Raw genomic sequence first — 12,396 nt, 5'->3', positions numbered from 1 at the left:
TTGCCTGAGCTCCCTGATCAAGGACAAATTCGTGAGCGTCTCTGCTGGCCCCCTTCACGCCTGTATTTATGGCATGCACCTCCCATGCTACAACAGATGTCTCTGGTGGCCTCCAAGCTCCCCAAACAAAAAAGGTAATAGATGTGTTTGGGGGAAAACAATTTCAAGGAGAATAACTAGAGCACCCTCGCAGGTCTCTTAGTGATTTTGGATTAAAGTCCAAGTTTCAGGGCCAGGCGTGGTGGCTCATACCTGTAATCCCAGCACTTTGGGAGGCCAAGGTGAGAGGAATGCCTGAGGTCAGGAGTTCGAGACCAACCTGGCCAAATGGTGAAACCCCATCTCTACTAAAAACACAAAAATTAGCTGGGCATGCTGGCGGGTACCTGTAAGCTACTCGGGAGGCTGAGGCAGGAGAACTGCTTAAACCAGGGAGGCGGAGGTTGCAGTGAGCCGAGATCACACCACTGCACTCTAGCCTGGGAGACAGAGCGAAACTCTGTCTCAAAAACAAAAAAAAATCCAAGTTTCATCAAGTGTTCCTTGGTTCCTAAGTCTTATTTCCACTTCTTAAAATACATAAGCTTTCTTTGCTAAAGGAGAGACCAAGTATTTTGTGTCTACACAACCCCCAACCCCCAAATGAGGGACAAATGAGTAACTCCCTGATGACTTCCCCGGCCGGGGCACCCTGTGGCTGCTTCATTGGCCAATCTCACTACCCTACCACCACCGCCCCAGGCTGGTCCTGTCCCACAGGGGAAGGAGCGGGTTCAGGTCAGAAGGTGGGAAGCCATTCTGAGCCCCAGTTCTAATGTTGGACGTGTTTACGGGTCGCCCTGTACTGCTCCCCAGCAGCTTGCTCATGGCTGTCATTTCCCCATCACCCACCTCATCCACCAGCTGCAAACTTCCAGACGCCAGGGGCCAGCCTGCTTCACACCTGGCACCCAGCACACAGCAGCTGCTCAACCCCCCCAGAAAATCCTGTCACCTAAAGAAAAGAGCGTATGTCCGGCAGAAGAGCTTAAAGACATTCAAGATGGGAACTCTGGAAGCACCTCTGGCAGCAAAAGCTATCGGTGGAAGCTTCGGGAAGACACCAGGTTTGCAAGGTTGCCCAGGCGCGTGTCTGTTCTTCCCGTCAATGAGGCCATTCAGGCTTGCCCTCACTGAGAGCGGGAGCTGGCTGGAGAATAAGCCGGGTTTTCTTCCACTGGCCTTAGCATGTTTAGACCTCATAATCGCAGCTTTATTTAGCCAAAGAGAGTTTGGTAAAGCGGTCTAAAGCATTTGAGGACTCTCTATTTAAGAAAATGGGCAGACAGACAGTCCTGGCCCTCACAACCACACACGAAAAGGGGAAGGCTTTACCCGCAGGATGGGCTGGATCTGAGTACCTCCTAATTAAGGCACCTTGTAGGGACCAGCACGGGCCTGGGGAAATTCCGTGCAGAGGTCACGGCAAGGTTATCCTATGCTCTATCCCGCTCCGGGCTGGGGGTCTCAGGGCCTAGGGCATCGATTGTGTCATTCTGCAGATTCCCACCTGGTTCTAAAACAGTGCTAATGTTCACTGAGCACGGGCCAGAAGCCACCTGGCCCTCCCCGCATTTTCTCCCGTCAACCTCCTGTTGCCTTCAGAGGCATGACTGGCTGCATTTCACAGATAAGGAAGAAGGCCCAGAAAGGGTAAGGCCCTGCCCAGGCTCACACAGCTGGGGAGTAGCGGAGATGGGAGTCAAACCACCTTTCCGGGAAGCCGGTGCCTGCTATCACCACACGGGCAGGAGTGGGAGGGGAGAAACCTCTTTTTTAATATCCTTACGCCTGCTTCATCTCTGTGAGAGGTCAAGACCTTACCAGGCCCCTGGATATGCACCTGGTAAGTAGCTTCTGCAGATAAGCTGCTTCAGAGGAGATGTGCTGCATAATTAGCTATGAAAACTGGGATGCCTGCCAAGGGAAGTTGAATATTCTGAACAAAAATTTAAAAAATCAGCACACAGAGCTATGTTGGTAGGGGCGAACTGGCATCTAAGGTCTCTGTGCACATTTGTTCTTTGAAAATGCCCCTCTGTGACTATTGGCATATTTATTCAAACAACACATAGGGCACCCATGCCATGTGCCCCCGGAGACCCCGGAAAGAACTGACAGCTGAGGCAACAGGACGATCAAGGTTCCCAAGGAGTCTAGAGGGTGATGAATATAGGCAGGTGCACTGTCTGTGAAGCCAGGAAGGCTCCCCGGAGGCGGGGGTCACAACAGGACTGCCACACATGACACATAACGCAGAGGACCTGGCACAAACTGATTTGTCACAGAAGATATTGCAGAAAAGACCCAGATGGTCTGTCTTAGTGTCCAGATCACTGCTTCTTCTGTCCCCATGCCCGCTGAGGATGTCCCCTGTCCCCAGCGGGCAGAGTCAGCCATGAACGGCTGGCTGGGGCAAGAGATCCTGGCTCCTGAGACAGTCTGGGACCCCTGATCGAACCCACCTGTTCTCCACTCCAGAACCCGCCAGCCTGGTCCTGCATCGATCCCACCCTCTCCTGCTAGCGGAGCCAACCCAAACCTCTACAAGGCCCCTCAGTCACAAGGCTGCTGATGGAGCCACGCAAAAAAACAAGCCTGGGCTCGTGGTCAGCCCCAGCCCAGCCACGCCCCACTGGGGACACAACTTCTGGGAGCCCAAGGAAATATTCCAAAACATGAGAAACCTGTGTTATTTATAGTAGCAGAAGAAGTGGACACATCCTGACTGGAAGCCAGTAAAGAAATGGTGGGTGGGCATGATCGCACATGCCTGTAATCCCAGCACTTTGGGAGGCTGAGGAGGAAGGAGGCCTGGGCAATATAGTGAGATCTCATCTCTATAAGAAACTTAAAAAATTAGCTGTGGTGGCATGTGCCTGTAGTCCCAGCTACTCGGGAGGCTGAGACAGGAGGATCGCTTGAGCCTGGGAGGTAGAGGCTGCAGTGAGCCAAGACTGAGCCCTGCACTCCAGCCTGGGCAACAAAGGGAGGCCATGTCTTCAAAAAAAAATAGAAAATCACACTGCCTCCAGCAGCTTCAGTTCTGACAGCTGTAGGAGTGGGGGACAGAAATCTTTAGCACAGTTGGGGGAGCACGAGCAAGACGTGCCTGATGGGAAGGCCAGTGGGGCAAGGACACAGGAGGAAGGGCCAGACAGCCCGGGAGGAACGATCCTGCCCAGCCATCCTCGTTGCGGGTGCTTCCCGCTAGTGAGCTCATTTAGAATAACACGTTGTTGTTTGCTCTTACATTCTTGCGTGAATGTCTGGTTTATTGCTTTATTTTTTTAGCGTTGGGGTCTGGCTCTGAGGCCCAGGCTGGAGTGCAGTGGTACCATCATGGCTCACTGCAGTCTCAAACTCCTGGGCTCAAGCGATCCTCCCACCTCAGCCTCCTAGGCCATAGACTGGACCACAGGTGTGCATGACCACACCTGCCTAAGTTTCTATTTTACTTTTTGTAGAGATGGGTTCTTGCTATGTACTCCAGGCTGATCTTGAACTCCTGGCCTGTGATAGTTAATACTGAGTGTCAGCTTGATTGGATGGAAGGATGCAAAGTATTGATCCTGGGTGTGTCTGTGAGGGTGCTGCCAGAGGAGATTAACATTAGAGGCAGTGGGCTGGGAAGGCAGACCCACCCTCAATCTGGGTGGGCACCATCTTATCAGCTCCCAGAGTGGCCAGGATATAAAGCAGGCAGAAAAATGTGAAAAGGCTAGACTGGCTTAGCCTCCCAGCCTACATCTTTCTCCCGTGCTGGATGCTTCCTGCCCTCGAACGTCAAACTCCAAGTTCTTCAGCTTTGGGACCTGGACTGGCTCCCTTGCTCCTCGGCTTGCAGACAGCCTATTGTGGGACCTTGTGTTTATGTCAGTTTAAACTCCTTAATAAACTCCCCTTTATCTATATATCTACCCTATTGTGTTCCTCTAGAGAACCCTGGCTAATACAGATTTTGGTGCCAGGAGCGGTCCTAGAGGAACAGAATATTAAGCATGGAGTTCTTTCATTGGTTTTAGGGTTTCTGGAATTGGCTGCTTAATATGATTAGACCCCAAAATGCTAAGGACTCTACTTCTAATAGTATGGAGAACACCAATAGTCCTGAGCATGACCTGTTTTAGAGAGTCATGCAAAATAAATGCATTTGACACTCCTGATTCAGTGCTCATGAGAGGCAAAGAGTTTAGTGACTCTATACATAATACCTTTGACCATATATGGAGAACCAAGGAACATAATGAAGCTGGTCAGTTGCTCCTAGGTTCACTGGACAAAGTGATGAAAGAAAATGATGAGCTCAGGGATTCTGACTCCCGGCTTCAGAAGCAGATACTGAGCCTCAAATCTGCTAAGACTGTCCTGAGTAAGTCTTATCTCCTGTAGAGGAACAGCTGAAATTGTGGGAAAACAGACACAGGCTCTTCTCATGCAAGTGGTTGACCTGCAACCAAGGTGTATGCACAGCCTTGCCAGGTGTCTACTATTAAAGCGAGGGCACTGATTGGAAAAGAATGGGAGCCTGCAACTTAGAAGGGGGACATGTGGGAGGACCCTGTTGAAGCTGGGGACACTGAGCTTGGACATGCTGATGAACCTTTTTTGCCAGAAGAAACAACCCCCAACCCCAGTAGTGGCAACATCCCCTCCCTGACACATGCCGTCATCAGCCTTTCCACCTCTGTCTCAGGGGATAAAGCCTGCACTGCCTGAGGCAACAGTGATGGCCTCCCCTGAGGCCGATGCCAGGCAAGATAACGTCTATCTGCTCCGGAGCCACTCCCAACATCCCTGTTTGTTTCTAGACCTGTAATTAAAGTCCTGGTGGGCACCTAGAGGTGAGGTTCAGAGTGGGACACACGAGGAGGTATGCAACACTCAAAAATAACTGCTTGAGTTTTCTAATGTATATACGCAGAAATCTAGAGAACAGGCATGGGAATGGATACTAAGGTATGGGATAAAGGCGGAACTCAGTGCTTTGTGACCCATCCAGCCAGAAAGCTTGGGTGCACAGTAAATATTATTATTATTATTATTGAGACAGAGTTTCCCTCTTGTTGCCCAGGCTGGAGGGCAATAGCATGATCTCAGCTCATTGCAACTTCTGCCTTAAGAGTTCAAGCGATTTTCCTGCCTCAGTCCCCTGAGTAGCTGGGATTACAAGCATATGCTACCATGCCTGGCTAATTTTTTTTTTGTATTTTTAGTAGAGACAGGGTTTCATCATATTGGTCAGGCTGGTCTTGAACTCCCGACCTCAGGTGATCCGCCTGCCTTGGCCTCCCAAAGTACTGGTATTACAGGCGCGAGCCACTGTGCCTGGCCTCCAGCCTATTTGATATAAGACTATGAACACTAACAAGGGTGAGCAGTGCGTCTGCGTTTAATGCCATGTGCAACGTCCGCAGAGCCAGGCCCAGGAGATGCCCAAGAGAAGCCACATCTCGGGGTAGTGGGGCTTTCCAGCGCCCTAGAAGCTGAGCCCAGACCCTCGAGGTGAGGCTCAGCTCATCACGGAGCCGAGAGGAATGTGCTCACAGTGTCTTCAATAAGGCGGGGTAGGGCTGACTTTTACTTCTTTAATTCCCCCGTTTTATGTAACGCTGTTGCATGACTCAGACTGAGGGCAAATTCTTTGTGAAAGTGTTGGGAGCAAGTTTCCTACCTCGGTAACACAAGTTGTTCTTGCAGCCGCCTCCGTAGCTGGGCGGGCACTCAGAGCAGGGCCGGCCATTCTTATAGGGGGCTTCTCCAATCCAGTTCCCCCTGAGGACAGACCAAAAACAACCATCAGAGGGACCCACCACGTGAAGCCCTGGTCCTCTTCCGAGGCTGGCTTGAGTCCCTGACAGGTCAGGGAGGAAGGTGCGTGCTGTGTGAAGCGGCAAACGTGGCTGTCCCAGCTCCCTCTGTGCACAGAGAGTCTAGAGAATTCTAGAATCCCAGCAATTCTGCAGAAGCGAGCTACAAGATGCCCTTCCACCCAGTCCCTTTGCCCTGGCTGGCTGTAAGCCCCCAGACACCCCCACGGCCCCGCTTCCACCAACACTCCTTTAAACACTGTCAGGGCCCCCGGACCCCAACACCTTAGCACTGAAAAGCTGCCAGGACCCCCTCTTAAGGCACTTTTCAAATGTGTAAAGCCAGCCTGTGCCGGAGATGGCTTGAGCTTCCCCAGTTCTGACTGCATGCCATCCCTGGTCTGTGCTCCTTACCCCATCTCCCCAGCACCCCAGGAGGGAAGAGCTGGAATCCAATACTTTTGCAGAGAAGGAAACCGAGGCACAGTGAGGTTAAGTGACTTGTTCCAGGTCACAGAGCAAGCGAGTGGCGGGCCTGGGATTCGAACCCAGGCTGTCGGGCTCAGAGCCTTATTTAGGCACATTCTACTCTAGGGGCTGGGTCAAAGGTCTCTCTTGGGTCACAATTGCTCCCTGCCTCCCTCTGGAGTTCCCAGGGGCAGGAAAACGAGGCTGCACCGTAGGTTTTCTCCAGGGGCCAGGTAGTAGTAACGGTCGGAATCCCCAGGCCCTTCCTGCAGCTCCTGGGCTGTGAAGAGCGGGCTCCCCGGGTTGGGCCCCAGGCTGCCAGCATGTGCCCTCAGCCAGCCTCCTCCAGCCCCAGCCCCAGGCTCAGTCTCCCTCTCTGTAAAATGGGGACGTGGCAGCCAGGGTGCTGTGAGACGGTGGGAGTGACCTTGGGAAGCCCTTGGTCACCTGGCTCATGGGGAAGGCCGTGCTCTGAGCACTGGTGACATCCACAAGCTTGTGGGGGGAACGCTCTGATGCTTTCCAGGGAAGACGGGGAGGAGCCCTGCCAGCACCGGCCAAAGACAATCATCAGGAAACACGCTGGGTCTGACAGGATCCGTCCTTACAAGAACGGCCTAGAACCACCCATGGCCCCGGAAGCAGCCTGGCCTCACCAAGGGGCCTGTATGCCGTGTGGCATGGCAGGACAGGGCTGGGCACTCTCTGGTGCTGACGTGCACACGGCCTCTCCCATGCTCCCACGTTCTGGAGGCAGAACGACCATGTCCGTGCCATGCCACGAGGCATCCCCGCTCAGACACCCTCTGCTCAAATCCCCAGAGGACTTTGGGATGACTCCCCGACAAGGGCCACCACCGAAGGACCGAGAGGGCCCAGAGCCCGTCCTGTCTCTGGGTGAAGCCCAGCTGGTTTCTCCGATGACTGTGGCCCTGTCGTGGGTACATCCCACTGCCGCTGCCAAGCTTGCCCTTGAGTGTAGGGTTCTCTATTTCCTCAGACAAATCACACCACCGACACTCCCAGCTCAATCCTTAATCCTCAGGGTTGGCAATGATGGAAGGCCGGCTGGGCACCGGGCCCTGCAGATGAACAGTCTCCTTAATTTTTCAGACGGAGTCCTGCTCTGTCACCCAGGCTGGAGGGCAGTGGTGTGACCACAGCTTACTGCAGCCTCAACGTCCTGGGCTCAAGCAATCCTCCCGCCTCAGCCTCACAAGCAGCGGGGAATACATGCATGCACCACCACACCCAGCTAACTTCTATTTTTTTGTAGAGATGGGGTTTTGCCAGTTGCCAAGGCTGGTCTTGAGCTCCTGGGCTCAAGCGATTCTCTTGCTTCAGCCAAAGGAGGTTGGGATTCCAGGCACGAGCCACCTCGATGGCCAGTCTCCTTAATTTTTGAATAGCGCCATGAAGTACCCACTCTGCTTCCCTCGCACGCAAAGCCCTCTATGTACACACCCACTTCACCCTTGTCAGGCTGGGTATCCCCCTCAAGGGATCTGAGCCCCCACCGCACCCACCTCCCCACCCTGGTGCCTGGGACAGTGTCCTGCACAGCCCAGGGGCTCAGACCCTCTCTCTAAGAAAGAAGCGGTGGACAGCATGCAGTGACACACAGCGGTCAAAAGGAAAGAACCGGTGACCACCCAACCCCGCGGGAAACCTCACAGATGTGATGTTGAGCAAAAGACCATTTGGGGGCACAGGGAGTGTGCTGTGTGGCCCCCGTCATGTGAAGTCCCACGCCACACACCGCAGACCCATGGGGAAGACGCGGGAACTGTGGTCACTTTGCGGGGCACGAGGAGCCTCTGGGGCGTGGGAAACACTGCCCATCTCCATCTGGATGGTCGCTACACAGGTAGAGAGCCGCTGCCATGGACCGAGTGTATGTGTCTCCCCAGATCCCAGGGTCGAAGCCTGAACCCCCGTGTGACTGTACTTGGAGATGCGGCCTTGAGGAAATTAGCTAAGGTTACATGAGGTCAGCAGGTGAAGGCCTGATCCCATAGGACGGGCGTCCTCATGTCTCACCACCATGTAAGAAGGCAGCCGTCGGTGAGACAGGAAGAGGGCCCCCACCGGAGCCCGACGCTGCCACACCTTGATCCGGGGGACTTCCGGCCTCCAGAATGGTGAGAGAGAAAGGTCTGATGTGTAAGCTGCCGAGGCTGTGGCATCTGTTGCTGCAGCCCCAACAGACTAATGCATTGTGAGAATGTGTCAGGCTGTATACTTGAGTATATGGCCAGGCACAGTGGCTCACGCTTATAATCCCAGCACTTTGGGAGGCCAAGGCAGGCAGATCATGAGGTCAGGAGTTTGAGACCAGCCTGGCCAACACAGTGAAACCCCGTCTCTACTAAAAATACAAGAATTAGCTGGGTGTGGTGGCAGCTGCCTGTAATCCCAGCTACTTGGGAGGCTGAGGCAGCAGAATCACTTGAATCCTGGAGGCGGAGGTTGCAGCAAGCCAAGATCACATGCCACTGCACTCCAGCCTGGGCAAGAAAGCTAGACTCCGGCTCAGAAAAAAAAAAAAAGATGAGTATATTTTACCATGTGCAGGTTATTCCTTTTTTTGCTTTGAAAAGGAGTCTCATTCTGTTGTCCAGGCTGGAGTGCAGTGCTGCGATCCCGGCTCACTGCAATCTCCTCCTCCCAGGCTCAAGCGATTCTCTTGCCTCAGACTCCCGAGTAGCTGGGACTACAGGCCCAAGTCACCATGCCCAGCTAATTTTTGTATTTTTAGTAGAGACTGGGTTTCATCATGTTGGCCACCATGGTCTCGATTTCCTGACCTGGTGATCTGCCTGCCTCAGCCTCCTAAAGTGCTGTGATTACAGGTGTGAGCCACTGCACCTGGCCAGTTATTACTCTTCTTAAGGAAGCAGGGGGCGGCTACAGAAGGAAAGATTTCATTTCTGATAGGACCATATAGTGTCCATTTTTTATACAGAGTCAAGTCAAATGATTCCTCATTTCCACCTGCTACTGGACTGGGAATTGCACCACCTTGGACCCGCCTGCTGCTCTTGCCTGGGACCTGCCTGCATCCCTCCCGGGCAATGACATACCCTCAGCTTATCCGTGTGGGCTGCCCAGCGGCCCTGCCACCGCAGGCATGCCAGATGGTTTTGGGAGAGCTTCTATTTTTCCTCCCAACCTCAGCGATTCCCCCTTCATCCCACCTTTTCACAACTGCTTCTGACCCAAAACAAATAAATGAGGTCACTCCCTTTTCATTCAGTCACTAAGCAAACATGCCCCGGGGCCCACTCTGAGCAGCGCACAGGGGAGAACAGTGGTGGCCAGCAGCGGCCAGTGTGCAAACCTCAGGCCGTGAGCAGGGGGAACGGCTCTCCAAGACTCAGCACATATTTGTCCCATGAGCAAATGAGTCAGGACTGGATAGGACACTGATGATGTGAGCGTGCTATAGGCAGAGGAGGCACTATGATTGGGAGACTGCGAGCTGACCCTCTCAGGGGAAACAGAGAAGCTAGGCTTTGTGGGAACGTGCGTTTTCTAGGGTTCTGTCTACTGCATGTTTCCAGAGAAAAACAATCATACAGCCAGGGCAGGCCATGCTGGTTGTGCAGCCAGCAGCTATTCCCACTTCCGACTCTGTTCAGCTGGTCCCAGAGGATGTCTTGAAAAGCCAGTTGGGGCAGTCTTGCTCTCCCTCATATATGATTGGTCTAATTCTGGCCAACGTAAGGAGAAAGTGTGTCTGTGTGTGAAAGACCTAAGGAGAAAGGCTTTTTACCATCCTTCCCTCTGCTTGGGGAGATGTGATGTTGGTGATCTGCAGCCATCTTGGGACCATGAGGAGAGAATGGCACGACAGGAAGATGAAAAGGACCTGAGTCCTTGTTGTCACTCCTGAGCTATTAAGCTAACTCAGATGCATCGAAGTCCAGACTCCTTGTTATGTGAGATAATAAAGACTTCGCTGCGTAAGCCGGTTTTAACTGGGTGCTCCACGGCAGGCAAACACATCCGAACTCCCACCCATACAAACACATCAACTTGTCTTACTTGGGAGCATAATTGCAGACGAGGTAGACCGCGTTCTCCCAAACGTCTCCCCAGACAGTCATCCTCCGGCAGGTGTTCACAGCACAGCCAATCTTGTTGGTGGTGGCCCAAACTATCTGAAAAGATGACATCTGTGTGTCACAGCTCAAGGGACAAGGCACAAAAGGGTGATGTAATCTGGCCTGGATGTATAAGGTGCTAGCACTGAAGAGGTTTGTGGTGAAGCGTTGGGGAGGCAGATATTAGTCCCTAGGTCATTGAAGATACATGGATGGTCTTAAAAAGCAAGCAAGTGGGCCAGGAGCAGTGGCTCACGCCTGTAATCCCAGCACTTTGGGAGGCTGAGGCGGGTGGATCAAGAGGTCAGGAGTTCAAGACCAGCCTGACCAACATGGTGAGGTCAGAACTATTTTTAGTAGAAACCCCTTCTCTACTAAAAATACAAAAATTAGCTGGGTGTGGTGGCACATGCCTGTGATCCCAGCTACTCGGGAGGCTGAGGCAGGAGAATCGCTTCAACCTGGGAGGTGGAGATTGCAGTAAGCCAAGACTGCTCTACTGCACTCCAGCCTGGGTGACAGAATGAGACTCCATTTCCAAAAAAAAAAAGCAAGCAAACAAACCCCCACACAATGAAAATGCCCCAGCAGTGTCAAATTGCCCTAAAACTTCCCTTGGTTGGGTGCAGTAGCTCACACCTGTAATCCCAACTCTTGGAGAAGCTGGAGGAGGGGGATCGCAGGAGCCCAGGAGTTGGAGTTGGAGACCAACCTGGACAACATAGCCAGACCCATCTCTACAAAAACTACAAAAATTAGCTGGGCCTGGTAGTGCGCACCTGTAGTCCCAGATACTTAGGAGGCTGAGGTGGGAGGACTGCTTGAGCCCAGGAGTTTGGTGCTGCACTGAGCTAAGATCATGCCACTGCACTCCAGACCAGGTGGCAGCGAGACCCTGTCTCCAAGCCAAAAAAAAAAAGTTTGTAGTGCTCGCTCTCAGTTTCTGGCTTTGCCAGTTAACAAACAACTTACTCCACCAGCTGTAGTTGGCATAGAACTGAATTTTTAAAAGTTAAGGTAATAACAGCACAGAGGTTTTACAGATTTGGTCAGTCCATCGGGGCAGGAGGTAAACGACTGGGATTAGGGTGCAGGGCTGAGGTCGCCGCCAGTCCCCAAGGTACCTGCGTGTAGTGCGTGCACATGGGTCCCGAGCACCTCTCCGGACACCAGGGATTGCACTCGCTCGGGTAGGGGTAGGTGTAGTCCTTCACCTCATCATACCAGGACTGCACGTGGAACCCGGGAGAGCGATACCTGCAGAGCAGAAACAGCTGCGTCCCAGCCCCTCCTGCCACCCGCCAATGGAGACAGCAGCAGCCACGGGCGGGTAGGAGGGAGGGAGGGCGAGGCGGGGGAACAGCCCCCAATTCCAGCAGCAGCCACGGGCGGGTAGGAGGGAGGGAGGGAGGGCGAGGCGGGGGAACAGCCCCCAATTCCAGCAGCAGCCACGGGAGGGAGGGCGAGGCAGGGGAACAGCCCCCAATTCCAGCAGCAGCCACGGGCGGGTAGGAGGGAGGGAGGGAGGGAGGGCGAGGCGGGGGAACAGCCCCCAATTCCAGCAGCAGCCACGGGCGGGTAGGAGGGAGGGAGGGCGAGGCGGGGAACAGCCCCCAATTCCAGCAGCAGCCACGGGAGGGTGGGAGGGTGGGAGGGAGGGCGAGGCTGGCGAAAAGCCCCCAATTCCAGCAGCAGCCACGGGCGGGTAGGAGGGAGGGAGGGCGAGGCGGGGGAACAGCCCTCAATTCCAGCAGCAGCCACGGGAGGGTGGGAGGGAGGGCGAGGCGGGGGAACAGCCCCCAATTCCAGCAGCCGCCATGGGCAGGTAGGAGGGAGGGAGGCCGAGGCAAGGGAACAGCCCCCGATTCCAGCAGCACCTGGTACAGGTGCTTAAAACCATTATCAGTGAGGAGCTCACCTGGGGTCTCTATTAGGCTCCCCAGGTGGCCCACATACCACCTGCATGTGCAGGA

General features: G+C 53.9%; 1 protein-coding gene across 3 annotated transcripts in view; it reads right to left on the bottom strand.

The window, feature by feature from the left end:
• CRISPLD2 (cysteine rich secretory protein LCCL domain containing 2) overlaps positions 1-12,396 on the bottom strand; it is a 156,407-nt gene that overhangs the window by 112,027 nt on the left and 31,984 nt on the right. For all 3 annotated transcript variants that reach the window (XM_064383365.1, XM_064383364.1, XM_064383366.1), the window contains exons 4-6: positions 11,548-11,680; positions 10,365-10,480; positions 5,714-5,814 (exon numbers count right to left, since the gene is read on the bottom strand). In XM_064383365.1, the coding sequence (XP_064239435.1) occupies positions 5,714-5,814; positions 10,365-10,480; positions 11,548-11,680 (350 nt within the window). The remainder of the gene's footprint in view (positions 1-5,713; positions 5,815-10,364; positions 10,481-11,547; positions 11,681-12,396) is intronic.

Source organism: Aotus nancymaae, unplaced genomic scaffold (assembly GCF_030222135.1).
Source record: "Aotus nancymaae isolate 86718 unplaced genomic scaffold, 86718_ANA_hifiasm-v0.15.2.pri h1tg000030l, whole genome shotgun sequence".
Classification (NCBI taxonomy): Eukaryota; Metazoa; Chordata; class Mammalia; order Primates; family Aotidae; genus Aotus; species Aotus nancymaae.
Note: the sequence above shows the minus strand (reverse complement) of the source record. Positions and strands in the feature narration are given on the sequence as shown.